This window comes from Simochromis diagramma, unplaced genomic scaffold (assembly GCF_900408965.1).
Source record: "Simochromis diagramma unplaced genomic scaffold, fSimDia1.1 OVJJ01000321.1, whole genome shotgun sequence".
In the NCBI taxonomy this organism is placed as follows: Eukaryota; Metazoa; Chordata; class Actinopteri; order Cichliformes; family Cichlidae; genus Simochromis; species Simochromis diagramma.
The window spans coordinates 16,034,256-16,055,457 of record NW_024386772.1 but is presented as its reverse complement, the minus strand read 5'-3'; the positions used below and the strand labels follow the sequence as shown (position 1 = coordinate 16,055,457).

The following is a 21,202-nucleotide window of genomic DNA, read 5'->3' as shown; positions in this document are numbered from 1 at the left end:
AGGACGAAGCGCCATAGCCACGGTAGCCCTGGCGACAAGAACCCAGCAACGAGAATCAACAACAACAACAACTGAAACCGCCATAAAAATAAAAGAAGATATTTTGCCAGTGGGAAATACACACGTGGAACCAGAGGTGAAGCTCTTAACATGATCTGTAGCATTTTGTGTCCTCTAACGCTTCAGCTGAATTCTGCTATTGCTTTTCCCCCTTGTTGTTTCAGTAGCCATAACAGGCAACTGCCTCCCAGTGTTAGCTGGGGGTTAGCCTGCAAGCTAGCCGTCATTCTGATAACCGGTCGGGCTTTCTAGTGTGCGATAGTTTGTGCCTGCTTGCTGCTCATCTGTGTGACTCTGAATTTCGCCTGCCATGACGACGCAGCCATAGATGCATACCCAAGCAGGCCGTTGTTATGGCGATGTCAAATGCAAAAGGTACAAAATGGCGGTTGTTGTAGAGACCAGTTAGCTTCCTGATCCTGCTATCTCGCTACACAGCTAGCATCAGTGGCTGTCACGACAGGCTAGTGCTTGCCTTCCGCTCGCAGCCAACGTCTGTTTGACTATAAACGGACACTCATCTTGTTAACGGTGAATTATGTACAGTCAGTGATGGGTTTGCACTTTATGTTTTTCTCCGTTAGCTGACTAGACACACATATGGTGCATAAAGCTAGCGACAGCCCCCATCCCTTCCAAAATAGAAGGGAGGCCAATTTGGGATTGTAAAATTAATAGAGGGACGTGTTTTGTGTTAGTTTTGAGCAGTTAAATAAATTGAAGGCTGACTAAAATGCCGTTCTGTCTTTTAACGGAAAGTTTAGAAAGCTGTGGCAGGTGGCGGACATTTAATACGTAAGGGGCGTGGCGAAGGAGGGCGTTCTGCAGGTGCTTTCTAGGTTACAGTTCACTTTCACCTCTTTGTTCACTGACGCAGACTCCTAAGTGTACACCTTTACAGGTTCAGATTCATAACAAGCTCCCTACTATCTAACTGAAAAGAAGAAAACACACATTTTCAGTTACAAATGTTTCTTTCTGCTGTGTTTATTTGACTTGAATTATTGACAGCCAGAAGTTAACTATCTGTGTTATGGTATTAAAAATGTGGATTACGGTGACAGTGTACATGACATAAAGCAAAATAATAGACGGCACTGTAGCGTTAATACAGTTTGGTAAGGGATTTTCCCTAGCTGTTCTACGGGCATGCCTATGTACATCAAAGGCGGTGCGATCACATTACAGGTAATGAGACACCAAAATGCTTGTTCCCATCAATGCTCCTCCCCCGCATCCCCTCATGAGTTGCACCACTGAGAGGCCCTAGCCACAATAGTACTTTCAGACACCCCCCTCGATCATTCATTTACATCTAGGCGAGAAATGAGCATGTAAAAATATCTGTGTGGTGTATGAGCTGCTTATTACAGGCTAATATTGTTAGAAAAGACGTGATCTAATGCTGATTCCTATGATAGAGTTTAACCTCCTACCTTCTGTGTAAATGTTACCTATGCAATTGACAAGTTAGACTCCTTATTCATGATTGTTTACATATTTGTAACCTTTACTGGGACCTATGATGTATATATTTTGGTTGTACTAAATTTGCCTCATTGCCTTTGTTTTTTTTAACACAGCATTGTCTACTACAGGGTGGGCCATTTATATGGATACACCATAATAAAATGGGAATGGTTGGTGATATTAAAGTCCTGTTTGTGGCACATTAGTATATGTGAGGGGGCAAACTCCTCAAGATGTGTGGTGACCATGGTGGCCATTTACAAGTCGGCCATCTTGGATACAACTTTTGTTTTTTCAATAGGAAGAGGGCCATGTGACACATCAAACTTATTGGTAATGTCACAAGAAAAACAATGGTGTGCTTGGTTTCAACGTAACTTTATTCTTTCATGAGTTATTTACAAGTTTCTGACCACTTATAAAATGTGTTCAATGTGCTGCCCATTGTGTTGGATTGTCAATGCAACCCTCTTCTCCCACTCTTCCCACACTGATTGCAACACGGCAGGAGAAATGCCAGCACAGGCATCCAGTATCCGAAGCTTCAGGTGCTGCACATCTCGTATCTTCACACCATAGACAATTGCCTTCAGATGACCCCAAAGATGAAAGTCTGAAGGGGTCAGATCGGGAGACCTTGGGGGCCATTCAACTGGCCCACGACGACCAATCCACTTTCCAGGAAACTGTTCATCTAGGAATGCTCGGACCTGGCACCCATAATGTGGTGGTGCACCATCTTGCTGGAAAAACTCAGGGAATGTGCCAGCTTCAGTGCATAAAGAGGGAAGCACATAATCATGTAGCAATTTCAAATATCCAGTGGCTTTGAGGTTTCCATTGATGAAGAATGGACCCACTATCGTTGTACCCCATATACCAAACCAGACCATCACTTTTGTTGTTCCAACAGTCTTGGAGGGATCCATCCAGTGTGGGTTAGTGTCAGACCAATAGCGGTGGTTTTGTTTGTTAACTTCACCATTCACATAAAAGTTTGCCTCATCACTGAACAAAATCTTCTGCGTGAACTGAGGGTCCTGTTCCAATTTTTGTTTTGCCCATTCTGCAAATTCTGTGTGCTGATCTGGGTCATCCTCTTTGAGCTGCTGCAGTAGCTGGAGTTTGTAAGGGTGCCATTTGTGAGTAGCTAATATCCGCCGAAGGGATGTTCGACTAATGCCACTCTCCAGTGACATGCGGCGAGTGCTACGCTGTGAGCTCTCGCTGAATGAAGCTAGGAGAGCCACTGATGTTTCTTCATTAGTGACAGTTTTCTTGCGTCCACATTTTGGCAAATCCAACACTGAACCAAGTTCACGAAACTTAGCAAGCAGTTTGCTAACTGTAGCATGGGAGATGGGTGGTCTCGTAGGGTGTCTTGCATTGAAATCTGCTGCAATGACCCGGTTACCGCGTTCACCAGATATCAACACAATTTCGATCCGCTCCTCACGTGTTAACCTCTTCGACATGTCAATGGCTGTGAACAAAGAGAAACTTGTAAATAACTCATGAAAGAATAAAGTTATGTTGAAACCAAGCACACCATTGTTTTTCTTGTGACATTACCAATAAGTTTGATGTGTCACATGGCCCTCTTCCTATTGAAAAAAACAAAAGTAGTATCCAAGATGGCCGACTTCTAAATGGCCACCATGGTCACCACCCATCTTGAGGAGTTTGCCCCCTCACATATAGTAATGTACCACAAGCAGGACTTTAATATCACCAACCATTCCCATGTTATTACGATGTATCCATTTAAATGGCCCACCCTGTAGTTTGAAAACAAACAGCTTAGGTTGAAAATGTGTAACTTGTTGTCTTGTTTTCTTTTTTCCCCAGCCTGATTCCCTGCTCTTGTAATGGCCACTACAGGCTACGTAGGTGAGATCCAGCCAGCGGCCCAAACTCAGGGGACTGCTGTCACTGTGACAACGGGTCAACCTGATGCCAGTTCCACCCCTGTAACTGCCCCACAATTTTTGGCTGAGATTCAGACTACTGTGGCTGCTTCCACTGTGGTCACACCCACAGGCCAAACTACTCCCACAGAGCAAGCCGCTTCCATCACCACCCAAAAGCCCGCTGCTAGTCAGACCCAGTCCACAGTGCAACCCCAGCCAGCTCAGACGCAGTATGTGACTGCAGAGATCCAGGGCTCCCCCACGCAGTCAGGAAATGCTCAGAGCACTCCACAGTACATCGTTGTTACTGTCACAGGTAAAGGCTTTCTGCACTAACAGTGCATGTGATCCCAATTAAATATTTATTTTATTTATTTATTTTTTAGAAAGAGGGGCAATACATATTAATGAACATTTTAACAAATGTAAATATGCCAGATTATAGCCTTGGGCTAATTTCCATCTGCAGACCCTCTGGCAGGTTGGTGTTAAACACAAGTTAGTAAAAACATACAGAGACACTATTTACAGGTCATGTGACAAGGACAAAAACAGTGATCACATTATACTAGAACAAACAATGACAAGGAGAGTGGACACAGAGGACAGTATAGATAACAACTAGGGGTGCAACGATACTCGTATCGATATTGAACCGTTCGATACAGTGCTTTCGGTTCGGTACCCATATGTATCGAACAATACAAAATAAATTTTTAATTTATTTTATCAACTTTCCTTCTGAAGATGCTGTCTGTGTTGAGCGCTCAGTGGATCTGCGCTCGACAGTGCAGCCTAGGCGGAGTAGTCGAACGCAGATTGACTGAGCGCAGGGCAAGCTAGCGAGACAGAAGTTAAGCTCTCCTTGCAACATGGCAAATTGAACCTCCCCCACCCTCATTCAGATCTGGCGTTTGGAACTATTTTGGTTTTCATGTGACGTATTACCCTGAAGGTAAGCGCGTCATGGACTAAAGTAAAAAAGTATGTTGGATGTGCCACGCAATCCTCAATTACATGGGTGGGAGCTAGTGTGTTAGCGCAGTTAGCTCGTTAACGTGTTGGCCGTCCAGCCCCATGCACAGGCCATCCGTGTTAGCTCTTTAAGGGAGATTTGCCGTGTTGTGGCGTTAACGTCATTTCAACGAGATTTACGCTGACAGCACTAGTGGGAACACAACAAATATGACTGCACATTTACACCGACATCATCCTAGTGCAAAGACAAGTGGAAGCAGACAAAAACAACAAGCACACATGCTACAAACTTTACCCGAGTCATTTAGACAGCCGTTAGCACATGATTCTCCTTATGGGGACCTGATATGTTTAATATGCTGCTGAGAATATAGCCCAGAAGAAGCGGATAGTATAGCTTTTATTTTGGAAAGAGCCATTTCTCTGTAATAAACTCTCTTTTCCAAAGATGAGTGATTCCTCAATCAGATACAGGGCTCGCAAAATCGCCTGCCTGACGTCCTGGGGCTAGCGATTTTTCCAGTCGGGCTACCAAAATCTATCTCTGCCCTGCTCGTCGGGCTGTCGTAGGAAGGAAAAATATATGTCAATGCTTTTGCATTCTTTTGGAAATGTAGCTGGGTAATTATGTCATTGGCATCGGTGAGCCACTGCCAATATGTGACATATTGAAATCGCGTTTGAATTTGCGCTTGTTTTTTGCTTTCACTTTGCAATCGCGTGAACCGTGTATAGAGAGCGACAGCACTGATTGGTGAGTGATGATAATTTGTGCACCAATTCCTCTGACATCGTCTTATTAATCGTTAGCTTACTATGCAAACATGACAAGTGAAATCTCCCGCAGCAAGCTTAAACATGTGAGTGCGTGTGTAAAAGCAGCGGGATATATATTGTAGCGGGTCAGGGCTGTTCGGGGTTCTGTTTGTACAGTTATGTTTTGTTTATGTTGCCATAGTGACGGGTGACGCCCTCTCGCTGCGACGGTGTGTCCTTCCGGGGTCAGAGGGCGCCCTGTGTGTTGTTGTTGTTGTTGCTGTGCTGTTGCCGCGCTGAGCAGTTAGCTAGCGGCAGTGTTCTTCTGCAGATGTCAATAAACGGCTGTGCTCCCTGGCTAGCTCACGGGAAGCAAGACCAAACGATACCTCCGTCTCCACCTTGTCTGAGCTCGCCACAATATTTTAGTTCTGCTGAGCCAAATAAGACAGGTCAGGGTGAAGAAGTGACAGCCAAAGAAAAGCTTACCACAAAACGGAAAAGTTATGACAAATCAGACTATAAGGCAAAAAGAAAGTGCAGCTTTATGGTTTCATGGACAAAAGAATTTCTGTGGCTGCAATATGACAAGCGAAATAACCAGGGCTGCACATAAGTGGTCCGCAGGTGCGCATTCGCTGTCAAAATAAAAAACGGGCACAAGGTAAGAAGTTGCAACGCGTGTTTGCATACATAAGATTTTCAGGAGGAGGACAGACATTTGTTTAGAACTCTTAAAGATGCCGAAGAAGCAAGCTCCTTTAAGCAATTACTGTGATGTTCCTCCACCTTCAAAGAAATGTCAGAAGGAGTCCGAACCACAAAAGAAGCACGTATTCTCGGAAAAGTAGTTGCAGGAGGTGAGCTGGCTTCAAACAAATGATGTGTGCCGGAATGTGCCGTGAAAATTTAATAAATGACAAATTAAAAAGGCATGAACATTTTTTTTGTATCGAAAAAATATCGAACCGTGACACCAAAGTATCGAACCAAACCGAACTGTGTATTGTTGCACCCCTAATAACAACAACAATAACAACAATAACAATAACGGAAACACATTAATTATATTGCACAAACCCCAGTATTGTAAATGCCCTGACCATCGTGATATTGCGTTCACCCATTGCACTAACAGTTGTTTCCCTTTTTGTAATACACTAACTCTTTTTCCCGTCCAATATAAAACATGATTATTAAACATGATTACATGTTTGTGTGTCCCTCAGCCGCCCTTTTAAGTGACTCTTAAAGATGGGTAGACTTGTACTTTCCCTCACTGACAGTGGAAGACTATTCCAGAAGCTCACTCCCTGATATGACAGAGCATTCTGTGAAAAGGTGGTCCGCCTGAATGCCAGTTCACAATCACCTCTAACAGTGGCTCGGGTCAGTCGAGACCCGGCAACACTGCTAGACTTTTGTTTAATAAAATCACTCATTGGTGGAGGCGCCAGACCATTAGACAGGCAGATTTAAATAATTTGAAATTAGTAAAATTTAAAAACTTGTATTTTTCTAAAATTTGACAATGGTGATATGAAAAAGGTTTTTTATCTAATATTTTCAATGCTCTTTTGTAGCATACTTCAATTGGCCCAATAGCAGCAGAGCTCGTATAGGACCAACTTGTAATACAATATTCAATATGAGCCAGTATCATAGAATGCAGGAATGTAATGGCTGCTGTGTCTGTTAATGATGTGCGGATATGTCTAAAGTTCTGAATATAAACATTTACAGTTTTCACTACTTTTTTAATGTGTTTTTTAAAGGATAATTTAGTCTAGTAGCACTCCCAAATACTTAAATTCCTCAACATTAATTAATTCTTGTGCACCCAAGCAAACTTTTACTGCAGCCACGGTTGTTTTAGGTTTACTAAAAGAGGTGTTTCACAATGGATTATGAGAATTTATCTTAAGGGGTTTTTCAGACTCATCATTTTATTTGACAAAGCAGATTTGATTTATAGGGACAAAATCAAAAAGGGTGAGGCGTGGAGTTTGATGCACAGGTTCTAGGAGTGCAAGGTAAGTAAACTAGTCATTAGCTGCAGCAGAAATACCTGATTTTGCCCGACTTATTGAATTCGACTTGTACAGTCAAGTATTTGTAAAGACAAAAACGCTCTGCTCACATACCGGATAATCCCAGTTTGGTATAAGGGTGTGTGGCGAATGAAGTAAAACTGTGTTACAGTCACAGGCTTATCCTCTGTGGTCAATTTTAATTGTGTCTTTAAAAGATGGGTTTTTTTTATTACTATCATTAGTTTTCATAAAGGTTTTTCAAGCAAAAAAATTGACAAATAATTAAGTGCAAATGTTTTTTTTAGGTGGGGAGATTTTTGATTTGTGCATACTTTTATGTGTTTAAAGACATGATTTTATCTGCTTTATTACACCATTAGTGTTACCACTTTATTATTAATCAGCTGTAGCAAGAGATGAGAGGCAGTGTATGATCAGCTTAATGAAGTAGAAATAATATCACTAATTTGTGCAGGTACTAAGATACCCTCTTTATCTTTCAGAGGGTTCCCTTCACTCAAATGACAGCGTGTCAGACTCCAGTCCACCTCCAGCTGTGGTGCAGACTGGAGTCCCCACACAAGTTGTTCAGCAGGTGCAGACAGCTCAGCAGGTAAAATTTGCACACATACATGGTTATGTCCGGTTATGTTATGTTATGTTACGTTGTTTTCTTTGCTCTTGAATCTTCTCTTCATCTCAATAGAGGTCAGTGGTGCAGGCCACCTCCCAGATTGCCAAAACTGAGCCAGGCACACAGCTCAGCGTCACCAGTCTACAGCCTGTCCACATCACCCAGGAGGTAAGCCAAACTCCCAGTGGAGTTTGTCAGTGGTGATGGCATATACGTGATGTCTGAAAATAACTTATGCTTTCACTAACCAGTGTGTAAATGCGAGCTAGTCATCACAGCTTCACTTCACTAAATGTGTGATTAATGTGACTTGTGATGCGTACAAAACTTTGCAACTTCCTTGTGTTTTGGCTCAGTATTAGTCAGCTCATCGTTTCTGTGGTCAAATCTGCAACTTTTCAGCTTCCCCTTAGCACGGAGGTGACCGGTTTAGTCAGGGATAGGAAACTAGAAGATTGGCAGCTGCGTCATGAGGCAGAGGAGTCAGTCTGCCTTGCCTGGATGTCAGCAGACTGCGTAAACGGCTACTGCTGCAAACCCGTCTACCTCCCCTTGGATGAGTATTGGCAGCCACTGTGCATGCTCTCTGTGCATGCTGAGAGAGAGATAGGCTACCCTGCCATCCTCAGCTCAGGTCCCAATCAGCCACCTCTGCACACAGCAACCACCGCTTTCCAAGTAGGTCAGGGACACGAGAGAATCTGCTGCTACAAAGATGAGTGGACAGAGAAGCTGTCAGTATAAGAAATGTTTGTAGTGCAAAAACAAGGCCGGACATGAAAGATATTAAGATTCTAAAGGATGAAAGAGTTGATGTGGTTCAACAAGATGGCTGAGGATTTATTGGATTTTGGTGTGTGTGTGTGTGTGTGTGTGTCTGTGTGTGTGCGCGCTCACTCCTTAGGTCCAGCAGCAGCTCACATCAGTGCCAGTGCAACATGTGTACACCAATCAAGTGCAGTATGTTGAAGGAGAAGACAACAACTACACCACCAGCACCATGTTAGAATGAACCTCATTTTCTAACACTTGTCCACACAGAATTATTGTTTTCTTTGTCTTACTTCTTTCTTCGGCTGCTTGGTTTTGTAACCCATCTTTGCATGTCTCTCATCCAGTCGCTCCGGCACCTTCCCTTACACCGACACCCCTTTGTACACCCAGACCACCGCCGCTCCATATTACGAAGGTCAGCCGACTTCCGGCACCCAGGCCTCCACGCCCGGCACACCTCTGACTGTGTCCGTGACAGCCGGCACCACAGCGGGCGTCTCGATGTTCGTGGCCCAGCCTACCACCGCGGCGGGGGGAGGGGCCACAGTGGTGACGGCAGGCGGCACGACCAACGGGGCCGGAGAAGGGGCAGGGACCAACGGCGGCGCGGCAGGCAGTTATGTGATCCAGGGGGGTTACATGCTGGGCAGCGGCGGCAGCAGCAGCAGCAGCGGGTCGGCAGCTGGCAACAGTCAGAACTACTCACACACCGCCCGCGCCTCTCCGGCCACTGTGAGTATTACAGAGGGCGAGGAGAGTAGCGTGCCGTCGGCAGACAAGAAGGTATGCAGAGGCGCCAAGCGCAGGAATTTCTTCTCGTTCTGTTCTCATCCACACAACCCCCCCTTTTGGTGGCGCACACTGATGACGTCATAGTTTGAGTTTTGTCAAAGTGGAAAACACAAGTGAACAATTTGGAGATTAGGAGCAAAAAAATGTTAGCTGAAATTTTATTTATTTTTTTTTATTTATTTTTGCTTTAACTGTGATTTCCTCAAAGAAAACAAAACCATGACCTCATCATTTTCATACCATTGCAGTGCATGTAATGAGGGGCATTTTTAATTTGCCTGAAATGCCTTGACACTATACTGTTCATCCCAAATTCATCATATTGAACCCCCATACAATGGCCATAACCAAAACATGTCTGGCCGGCATCCCATCAGTACTCCAGGTCATTGATTCATTGCATACCAAAGTTGTATGCCACGGCACGCAAACAGATGTATTTGTGTTTTCATTCCTGAATGACAGACGGACTGTAAATACGAATGGATTTGCGTTTGTATAATACAAATACTAGAGAAATCTGTGTGTGTGTGTGTGTGTGTGCGTTTGTGTGCATGTCATGTACATGTATCTGTTCAAAGGTGTGATATGTGTGGTAATAGTTGTGCATTTATGTTTTTCTGTATATCTGTATATACTGGCTTTGCTAACTGCACCAGCTATTTTCTTTGTTCCATTGCCTGTGTGTCAGGTACAGTGGTTGCTGGACAACTATGAGACAGCTGAAGGAGTGAGTCTGCCCCGTTCCACCCTTTACTGCCATTACTTGCTGCACTGCCAGGAGCAGAAGCTAGAACCTGTTAATGCTGCGTCATTCGGGAAACTCATAAGATCTGTGTTCATGGGGCTACGCACACGGCGTCTGGGCACTCGGTAAGCTGTGTAGTCACCCAAACTCATAGGGTAAAAAATATATATGCAACCCATTTATATCCATTAGTAAAGAGAGAGGTGAAGAAGACAGGACAGACAGGGTCGAGTGGGTGGAGACAAATGTTAAGGGTTTGTGAAGGAAAATGTTTACAAGTTGGTAGAGGGAACTTCTATGATTTATGGCTTTGAGATGGTGATGCTGACAAAAAGACAGGAGGCAGAGTTGCTAGGATTTTCATTGATAGTGACCAAGAGGGACAACTTAAGTTGAGTGGTTTTGAAAGTTAGAAAGTCAAGGCTAAGATGGTCTGAACATCTGCAGAGGAAGGATAGTGAATATATTGAACAAAAGATGTTGAAGATGGAGCTGCCAGGCAGGAGGAGAAGAGGAAGACCACAGAGGAGAGATCAGGCAAACACATCACACATTCCACTGTGGCCTTTTCTGCTGCAGTGATGCATGTCAGGAGCACAAACCCAGTAGTCCTCCGTTCATTTCACCAGACACCAGTAGTGTCCATGTAACTGACGTACGTAATGCTATGCATGCACACACCAATCAGGCATAAGATTTGACTACTGACAGGTAAAGTGAAATCACTGATTGTCTCTTCAACGTGGCACCTGTTAGTGGGTGGGATACATCAGGAAGCAAGTGAACATTTTGTCTTCAAAGTCGATGTGCTAAAAGCAAGAAGCAAAAGCATTTTCCTGAGTTTGAAAGGGCCAAACTGTAATGGCTAGAAAACTGGGTTGGAGCTGGGTTGTTATCAGTCTCCAGTGGTAAGCATCTATCAAAAGTGGTCCAAGGAAGGAACAATAGTGAACCACTGTTATGATGACAGTATCATGGGCGGCCAAGGCTGATCCTTGTGGTTCGATGCAGCCACGGTACCGTTCCTGTAGCTTAATCCTGGTTCTGATGGAAAGGTGTCCGAATGCACTGTGCATCACAGCTCGTTGTGTGTGGGGCTGCATAGCCACAGTACACCCTCTCATGGAAACAGTACTCCCTGATGGCTGTGGACTCTTTCAGCAGAATAACATGCTCTGGTTGGTTTGAGGTTTGAGGAGCACAGCAACAATTTTGAGGTGTTGACTTGGCCTCCCAATTCCCAAGAATTTGGATTGTGCTAGTTAAACAAGTGCGATCCATGGAGGCCGCACCTCGCAACTTACAGGACTTAAAGGATCTGTTGTTAACCTCTTGGTGCCAAATACCACAGCACACCTTCAGGGCTCTAGTGGAGCCCAAGCCTCGACATATCAGGGCTGTTTCAGCAGAAAAAGGGGGACCAACACAATATGTTATGCTTGATTGGTGTACCTTAAATTAGTTTCCAGCAGAAATGCAGTTTTTTGTGTTGTTTTGTTTTAATTTTTCTAGGAACATCTATAAAGCTCTCTGGAGCATTGGAAAATGTTTGCCTTGTGTAGGAAGACATGTGGGTAGCGATGAAGACAGACAGCATGTGTGTGGGAGAGTGAGTGAGCTAGTGAAATGACTTTTTAAAAGTATTTAGTGCTATGGGTGCAAATACTTTGTGTTTTATGAAATTCTAATTCAGTGTATAGTAAGACTATACATGTGGCTTGTATGGAGTTAACATACATTTAAACAGACAGCATAAACACTATGCTCTCTATAGAGTTAGGCTCTTTTAAAAATAAAAGTCAAACCACATTTGTCTTCCTGTTAGGGGTAATTCTAAATACCACTATTATGGGCTGAGAATCAAAGCGGGCTCTTCTCTTCTCCGGCTGATGGAAGACCAACAACACCTGGCTATGAGGCAACAGCCGTTCTCACAGAAACAGAGGTATCCACAGAAATGTCTACACATTCAAGCGCATCTTCTCTATCATTACACAGTTGACCTTTTTTCTACCTCATACGGTTTTTGCCACCGGCTCCTGTTTTTTCTCCATCTCTCACACCATGTCTTCCATTCTTCTCGCGGCTCTGGGCATCTGCTGCTCTTATTATAAGACTGAATTACAATTTCATTTCACTTCATTATTTATCACCTTTGTCTAGACATGAATGCCTGATGTGCTTTTTCGCTCCCTACCTATCAGGTTGAAGCCTGTTCATAAGGTGGAAGGAATGACCAATGGAACGGCAGCAGGAGCAGGTCAGCAGCAGCAACAGCAGCAGGGATCGGGCCACGTGGATATCAGCACCCAGGTTCAGCAGTACCAACAGTTCCTTGGTGAGCTTAGTAAACAATGAACACACTTGTTAGTGAGTGCTGCTTTTTTTTTAAATGTTAATTTGGTTGAGTCACAAGAGTGAGCAAGCAAAATATTCTTGTAAGCTCTCAGGGCTTGTTGTGAGGACCTTGCATTACATTATGTGGTTGCTTAGAGTGCATGGGCTGTGCCTGACACAGGACCAGTCTTTGAACTTGCTTTTCCCTGTGAAGTAAATTGTTAATTTGGCCTGACAAAGTGTGTCTCCTCATCTTTAGGTTTTAGGCTTTTTGGGAAGCCTTCATTTTTATTAGCAGCAAGGACCTCCATGCCCTGTTAACGGACTGTCAAATCCAGTAACAGAATCTGCTGTAACAGTTTATTACAAGTATATAAGCCATGGTTTCCTATTTATGTAAGCATATAGCACACAGGCCTATACTTATGCTGCTGTGTTTACTTGAATTGCGTAGTTCCTTTGTTTGATAGCATGATGGGATTTTTACACCTGATATATGTTTAACATTTCTATATGCTGCTGTGCTGGCGGTGCAGTGGTTAACACTCAGAGCCTCACAGCAAGGAGGTTCAATTTCATCACCAGGACAGGATCTTTCTGTGTGGAGTTTGCAGGTTGTCCCCGTGTTTGTCTAAATTGCCCATAGGTGTGAACATGAGTGCAAATGGTTGTCTATGTCTATGGTTGTCTATGTCTATGTGTTAGCCCTGCAACACACGAGCAACCTGTCCAGGGTGTACTCCACCCTGCCCTAAGACAGCTGGAATAGCCCCCCCCCCCCTTTCAACCCTGAATTGGATAAGCAGAAGAGAATGGATGGATGGCTATTTCTATAAATGTAAGGCAGGATGGTAGTTAGCACTGTTGCCTCACAGCAAAAAGGTCCTGGGTTTGAATCTAGCATATTTGGTTGTGGCCTTTCTTTGTGGAGTCTGAATGTTCTCCCCGTGTTTGCATGGGTTCTCTCTGGCTTCCTCCCACAGTCCAAACACATGCAGTTAGAGGGGCTGGGTTAACTGGTGATTCTAAATTAGTCATAGGTGTGAATGTGAGTTTAAATGGTTGTCTCTTTGTGTGTTTGCCCTGTGACAGACTGGCAATATGTCCAGGTTTGTTCGAGACCTACCTGCTTATCCAATTCAAGACCCTGAATTGGATAAGCAGATGGAAATGGATGGACGGATTATATGTTTTTAATCTGAACATAATGTAAAAAGACAATCTCATTACCAACATTTAAATGCCACATCCCTCCTACTATGAGCTAAACCAGAACAGGCATGTCCATCTAAGCACATTTAGTGGCATTCACATAAATGTTGATTACCCTGTGCAGTTAATGGGATTTCTCTCTGAGTATCCACTGCTCCTTTGTCCTGTGTCCAGATGCATCCAGAGCTCTCCCAGAGTTCCCAGAGATCGATCTCCAGGGGAAGTCTCTGCCAGAGGGCATTGAGCTGGAGCACATAAAGAGCTTTCAGCTGCTGTACAGAGAACATTGTGAGGTAACCGAAATTGGAACCCACTGACTATTTACTGAAGTTTTTCCTTTGTGTGTAGTTCCTTTCTGTGAATCACTGGAGGACTACTCTAAATGAAATTACACCAATTATAACCTTTTAGTGGGAAAAACCGACTGTAATTTGATCAAAATGTCAAGTTCTTATAGATGTAGTGGTGAAGATGAGTTTTAAGGTTAGGAAGACCACATTGAAAGCAAAATCCAGAAATGCAGAATGTTGTTTTCCTCTCCTTTGTTCCTCCAGTTGCCCCACTACCCCCACCCCAATAATCTATTTGTCCTCAGTCTTCGATTCTTCGATGTATGGATTATTTTCTTTCCGTTCTTTCAGGCTATTCTCGATGTGATGGTTAACCTGCAGTTTACCCTAGTGGAGACTCTGTGGAAGACCTTCTGGAGGTTCAGCCAAAGTCAGGCCGGAGATGCCACATTGGCCGTGTGAGTGATTGTACTCCACAGGCAGGCATTCATTCAAGATCCAGATTGTGTCCTAAGATAGTAAAAACATTTGTCTGTTGCCGTAGCATTACTATTTCCATACAAACTGTGTGCGTGTGTGTGCGCCTCGGCAGTCACGATGAGTCAGAGAAGCGTCTCCCTAAGTCCTGCCTGGTGTTGCTGTGCAAGTATGAGCCAGTGCTGCGCTGGAGCCGCGACTGTGACAACAGCCTCTACCAGGGCCTGGTGGAAATCCTCATCCCTGATGTCCTCAGACCCATCCCCAGTAAGGCTCTATAGGAAGACTGATTATGTAGTGAACCGTGTAAGCATGCTTATCCGTGCCTACAGAGTGTGTTTATACAAATAAAGAGCTATTCCTAAAACTCAGTGCCAATTTAAAGTTGTTGAAATGAGCCAACTAGGGAGCAAAGATCCTCCTGACAGCCTTTTGGATGTGTAGTGAAAGAATACACTGTTTTCCATCACGTGTACCCATTGCGCTGCCCTTACTGGCAGCTACACTTATTTCTTCTGGTTTCGGTTATAGTTTTAGTCAGAGTTTAACTTTTAAGACCTTGAACAGTTCCCTTTTGAATATTCGTCATTTTCTTTCCCATCACAATGCTGCCAGAGAAAAAAATGTTCCACATCCACATAACGTGGATACAAGTCTGGTTATTCAGCTGTAATGCCAAAAAGAAAATAAATAAAAATTGAAAAATCTTTGACCAGCAAAAACTTGGCTAATTGTCTAGACATTAGCTAATCGCTTTCCCACTCTAGCAGTGACAGACCCATTTCTGCCCACAGGTGCCTTAACTCAAGCCATTCGCAACTTTGCCAAGAGCCTGGAGAGCTGGCTGACCAATGCCATGATGAACATCCCTGAGGAAATGGTCCGCATCAAGGTAAAGCCCTCCATTATTAGCTTGGCGCTGATGGAACCGCTTGCTTTCTGAGCCATGGAGCAAACAGTCTTTTCAGGCATGACAAAAACATTGTCTTATTGTGTGGGACTCTAAGCTCAGACATTATTAGATTTTTGTGAGCAGGAGCTAGAGTTGAATTTATATAAAAGCTCTGCGGTGCAGCTTTTGTGAAGAAGGGAAAAAAGAGGTTCCATCAAAGTAAATAAATGACAGCAGATGTGAGCAGCTATCACAGAAAACATCTGTTATATACGGATATTTGTGAAAATATTGATATGCATCTTTTTCTGACCCGTCGTCTTCCTCCTCTCTCAGGTCACATCAGCCAATGCTTTTGCTCAGACCCTGCGCCGCTACACCAGTCTGAACCACCTGGCCCAGGCAGCCCGTGCTGTCCTCCAGAACACGGCTCAGATCAATCAGATGCTGTCTGACCTCAACCGCGTCGACTTTGCCAACGTCCAGGTCGGTTCAGTGTCTAGCAGCATTCTCATTAAATCGCGCTGATGACATTGTCAGTGGTTGAATGCCGCGTTGGTTTTGCAGCTGACTCTGTAGCTTGTGGTTACACTGAGGTTTCATGTGTTATTTGTTTATCCAACTTCCGTCATAGTGTCTCTTTTTTATTTTACTGTTCAGGAAGCTCACTTGGTTTTTCTAAGAAACTGCTTCTTCCGCCTGATTATATGTTCAGATACTGAACAGTAAACTTAGTACTAGTGCGTGGTTTAAGCTCCATCATCTGCTGCTGTTTATAAATATAAGGTCATCCAGCCTCTTTTACTGGTGCAGATGTGACTGCCCTATAATGACACTTTGCCTTTTTCTCCCTGTTTGTGCTTTTGTAGGAGCAGGCTTCATGGGTGTGCCGGTGCGAAGACCGTGTGGTCCAGCGGCTCGAGCAGGACTTCAAGCTGACCCTCCAGCAGCAGAACTCACTGGAGCAGTGGGCTGCGTGGCTCGACGGTGTGGTCTCCCAGGTCCTAAAGCCCTACCAACACAGCCCTGCTTTCCCTAAAGCCGCCAAGCTCTTTCTGCTCAAGTGGTCCTTTTACAGGTGGGGAGCAGTCAGAAAGAATGAATTCCAAGTTCTGCCTCTCCTGACCTTTCCCGAGTCCATTTTTATTTGTGTTGATAGATTTGATTTGGTTGGATCTTTATTCTCCTCTTTTGAGCTAAATGTCTGGTAAAAATGATGAAGGAGGAGTGTACGAGTGCACAATAGCCAGTAAATTAGAGCTGAAGTATACAGGGCTAAAATGGCCTTTGTCAGTTTGCATTATTTTTTGTGATGTTGTATTCAGTTTGAGCTGCAGGCTTTAGTCCTGAAGTTAAAACAAACCTAGTCTGTACTTTGTTAAGTCATTGCTAACTGTAATAATCACAAGATAATCATCAAAACTGTCCAAATCTTAAATGACTGGATTTTTTTAAATTAACAAAACAAGAGAGCAGTTTAAAAAGTGATAACCAAGACAAGGACATAGAATACTTACAATAACAACACAAACTAGAAAACAATCACTAGGATAGTAGAGATAAAAGGACGAGTGTAGTACTCATTATAACCATATTCCTAAATAAATGCTAAAAGTAACAGTAACAATAATCCTCATCCACCTCTATGCTGTAATCGTAAGTATGCATCCATATACCTTCCTATGCACATATGCCATAGTGATAAAAAAAAAAGCAAGGATATGCATATATATATATATGTGTGTGTGTGTGTGTGTGTGTGTGTGTGCACAGGACCCTCAAGCTCCTAGGCCTCTGGTAGAGACATGAGCTTGAAGGATAAAGATAAAGAAGGATAAAGGGCGAGTGGGGAATTTAATTTATTTATTTATATAAATATATATAAAACCAAGCTCATCCCATAAGCAGGGTCTTAGTCAAGCAGGTCATTACAAGCCAGTTGCCATTCATTTGCCTCCTTTGGAGACTGGATGGAAATCCGAAGGCTCTGAATCGCTCTCAGACCTGTCTGGAATAAATAGCAGGGCTGAAATTTAAAATCCAAACCACCCCACATCACACAGCTTTATTGAAGGAACTTATCAAATACTCAAATTGAGTAAATAAGTCACCGACTCGACTTGTGGTGTCAACCTTGTCCCAGTAAAGCAATGAGATAGAGGAAAAAAGCAGTTTCTGTTTGTAAGATAGAGAAGTGGTACATGTGTGAAGAGTGGCTTGTTTCCCATTTCTGTTCCTCAGTTCCATGGTAATCAGAGACCTCACCCTGCGGAGTGCCGCCAGCTTCGGATCCTTTCACCTGATTCGTCTGCTATACGACGAGTACATGTACTACCTTATCGAGCACAGAGTGGCCCAGGCTAAAGGAGAGACCCCCATTGCTGTTATGGGAGAGGTATCAACATACACGGATCCAGAAATGCAAATACATTCATATAATAGTGTAAGCCACATTCACACCACTAACCAAATCCCCTCTTGCCATTAGTTTGCCAGCTTAGGCCGAGGTCTGAACCAGCTGGATCCGGATAAAGGTCTGCACTGATTCTGCTGTAGCTCGTCTTAACTGACACCTGTGCTCTAAGCTTTGCTGGTAACCATCTCTGTTATGCTGTCTGTTGTAGAAGAGGAAGAAGAAGAGGAGGAGGAGAGTGATGAAGAAGGTCAGGAGCTGTCCCTTCCCTCAGACGGGGCCGTGCTCGGAGAGGAGTCTCTGGAGCCGCCTGCCAAGCTGGCCAGAACTGACCAGAGAGTTCTCTTCGCCACCGGGTCAGCTGACAACTAGCCGCAGTGTAAATGACATGTGCTGATCTCACAGACACACACGCCGATGTACAAAGAACAGTAATTTATACCCCCTGACACCTGTATATAGAGCTTGTTGAGGTGCGCCCGCGTGCACTCTCGCTGCATATGGTTCTGTTTGCGTGCAGTCCTCAGGCACACACAATCAAAACACACTCAAGTCAGTAACTGCTGCTGCCCGGATGGCACAACCACCTGTCGCCACCATTGATTACTCCCACAGTCAGTGGCGTTTTGTAACAGGACGTGGCTTCAGAAACCCGGGGTCTCTTGATGCAGAGAGGACCTTTAGTTGTATGAATCTGTAAAAACAAAACAAACTAAAGCCAGGCACTTCTTTTCGTTTATCTCCTCATCGCGCCGCAGCCTCGCTGTTTTTCCCTCTCATTGCTGTAAAACGAATGCTCGCCCTCCCACCACTGTCACTGCCGTATCAAAGTGGTCTTTAAAAGGTACTGCGGGGTGTGTGTGTGTTTGTGTGCGGAGCGGACCGTAAGCGGTGTTTGAATTTAGTCACTACATCATTTACCGCTTTGTGGGAGCGTAGGGTTTTTTTGTTGTTGTTGCTTTTTTTTTTTTAAAGACAGCAGGCGACTTTTTTGTGTGTGTCAGCTTGTACGAGCACTGTGGTCACACCGCTCTGCTGTTATTTGTAGAGGCCGAGTGAACACGTGTTTTTACCCGGTCGTGCGCGTCTGTTTGCGTGACTCATGCCGAGTGGTGACTGTTGTGTAGATATTTTCTAGAGCATTCATGGTTTGATTTTTTTTTTTTTTTTTTTTTTTTTTTTTTTGATGGCGTGTGCAGATTTCCTGTGTGATTCACCTGTTAAAAGACAAAAAAGAAAAGCTCTCGTGTTCTCGGAGTGCCTACCTCAGCTGCCACAAACACTTGTAAAGATGAAGCTCCAGCTGTGAAGTAGGAACTCCTGTTAGTTGCTGCAAGAAAAAAATTCTCTTTTTTTTCCTTTTTTTAAAACAAGAACATCTGGTTCCCACGAGAGAGAGAGAGAGAGAGAAGTGCCGTACGTGTACCATAGTTTATGTTTAAGTGCTTCAATCCTATCCACCCATTAAGTTCCTCTGTGCCCTCATTTGCCCTCGACTCGTTATGTTTTTGCCTTATTTCATTCTGTTTCTGTTTTTTTTTCCCCACATTTGTGTGTTTCTGGGTGCCAAATCGGTTTGCTTTGATCCTCGCTGATTTTTCTTTCTTTCTTTCGTTTTTTTAAGAACTGTGCCTGAGTAAGAACGGTGATATACTTATATTCTACTGTATATTTATCCACTATTTTGAATTTCGTTGTCACTAAGTGAACCTCTTGTGCAGTGTACGGTGCTGTGTTGTCACACATTGTAAGCGACCCTCGTGTGCATTATTGATTTGTGATTGTACGTTCGGTTATCGATCCTCTTTCATATCTGATGACTTTTCCACTCACAGGCTAAGTAAGGCCCTGCCTCTTTGCACATGTTGACTTTATTGTCTAAAAGTTTTTTTGTTTGTTTTTTTCCCCCCTCACTTTCTTTGAGGTGTTTTTTTTTTTTTTTAAACGGTGAGATGGAGGCGTCAGATTTCATGCAAATGTCTCTCACCCCTCGGTGAGATTCAGAGAAATCGACCGAGGTGAGAGATCTGCTCAGTCCTCCACCACCGCTCATCTCATTCCCCTCGTCTCACTGTGTTTTTTTTCTCACTCTCATGCCCGATGGCTTTGTTTTGCTTCTAAAACACTGTTCATGGAGATCAGTTGTCATATTCCTTTTTCATTTCTGTCAATACTGTCTATAAATAGCGGTGCGTGTTTTTTCACAGGCATTGCCAGCCTCAAACCAGCACATCATCCTTTATACGAAGTCTAGCGCTACCACAGCTGAGTACATATCACTCCAGTCTTTTAATGATCTACAGCGTGCAGAATGGCCATTGTTTACCCACTAAAAAAGGAAAAAAATGTTCGTCATTTTTATAGTGCGTTGTTTCTTATGTACAAAACAAAATGAGAAAAAAAAAGATGTTCAGTGGCAGTGTTTTTTGAATTTTGGTCTGCTCTAAGTATGACTGTGCCTTTGGAGGTGGTAGAATGCAATTCAGATGTTTTTAATTTTAAAGATATAAATTAAAGAATTTTTAAAATTACACCGGATATCTCTCGTGGGTTTCTGAGTCTGATTTTATCATCTCTGTAGTCATTACCAGTGTAAGGGCGGGGTTACTGTCTGAAAAACAGTCACTTTCTTATTAAATTTGACACCCTTGGCTGAAAAAAAAAAACAAGACCGTGACTTCCTGGGCCACGCTCACATGAACACACTCGTCTGCTACCACTTCTGCTGCTGTATAAATAAGACACTGGAACAGGAAACGCAGAATACCTGAAACTCAAAAGTCAGCCTGCTTTAAACAGAGCAGAAACGGATCAATTGTGCTGGCAACTTTTGACAGCTGGTAACCCGAGCGTGTTCACTGAGAACAGCAGAGGTGGAAGAATCAGAGGTACAGAGCAGAGAAAGATGTTATTGGTGCAGTGTTTCTGCATGTGCAAGGTCCCATGGTACACACAGGATTTTAAAGTTTTGCAATAAATAGCTGAGCAATATTCAGATAAAAGCAGAAAAGCGCAAGTAAATGACTGCAAAGTGTCAAAGTACCATGAGTGGCCACACCTAATGAGGCTCAGAGACACACAAACATGTAATTTATGTCAAGAGAACCTCCTTTACGTATCACGTCAGGTAGCTAACAGTGACCCCTAGTGGTGTTTTCCCTCAAGTGCTCTTTTATGGCTGGCAACAGCAGGGCATGTATTATATACTCTGCAGCCACTTCATTAGTTACACCTTGCTAGTACTGGTTTGGAGCCACTATTGCTTTTTAAGCTGCCTTAATTCAACAAGGTGCTATAAACATCCCTCGCAGATGTTGGTCCATACTGACATGATAGCATCACACAGTTGCTGAAAATTTGTCAGCTGTACATCCATGAATGAAATCTTCCGTTTCACCACATCCCAAAGATGTTCTAATGCACTAA

The 21,202-nt window shown here is 43.6% G+C and overlaps 1 protein-coding gene across 7 annotated transcripts; it reads left to right on the top strand.

The window, feature by feature from the left end:
- The first annotated feature begins 4 nt into the window (after positions 1–4).
- rfx1a (regulatory factor X, 1a (influences HLA class II expression)) lies at positions 5–20,473 on the top strand. Of its 7 annotated transcripts, none has more exons than XM_040052534.1 (19): positions 5–136; positions 3,379–3,756; positions 7,711–7,820; positions 7,914–8,009; positions 8,244–8,519; positions 8,746–8,843; positions 8,960–9,347; positions 10,105–10,280; positions 11,981–12,100; positions 12,360–12,493; positions 13,879–13,997; positions 14,346–14,452; positions 14,587–14,738; positions 15,266–15,363; positions 15,700–15,849; positions 16,233–16,441; positions 17,605–17,758; positions 17,852–17,897; positions 17,988–20,473. In XM_040052534.1, exons 2-19 carry the CDS (start codon positions 3,399–3,401, stop codon positions 18,146–18,148), a joined length of 2,952 nt encoding a protein of 983 aa, XP_039908468.1. In that variant the 5' UTR covers positions 5–136; positions 3,379–3,398; the 3' UTR covers positions 18,149–20,473. The 7 variants fall into 7 exon arrangements, with proteins under 7 accessions (XP_039908468.1, XP_039908461.1, XP_039908451.1 ...); XM_040052527.1 differs by having other exon boundaries at positions 10,099–10,280; XM_040052517.1 differs by having other exon boundaries at positions 8,960–9,398.
- Positions 20,474–21,202: the final 729 nt, after the last annotated feature.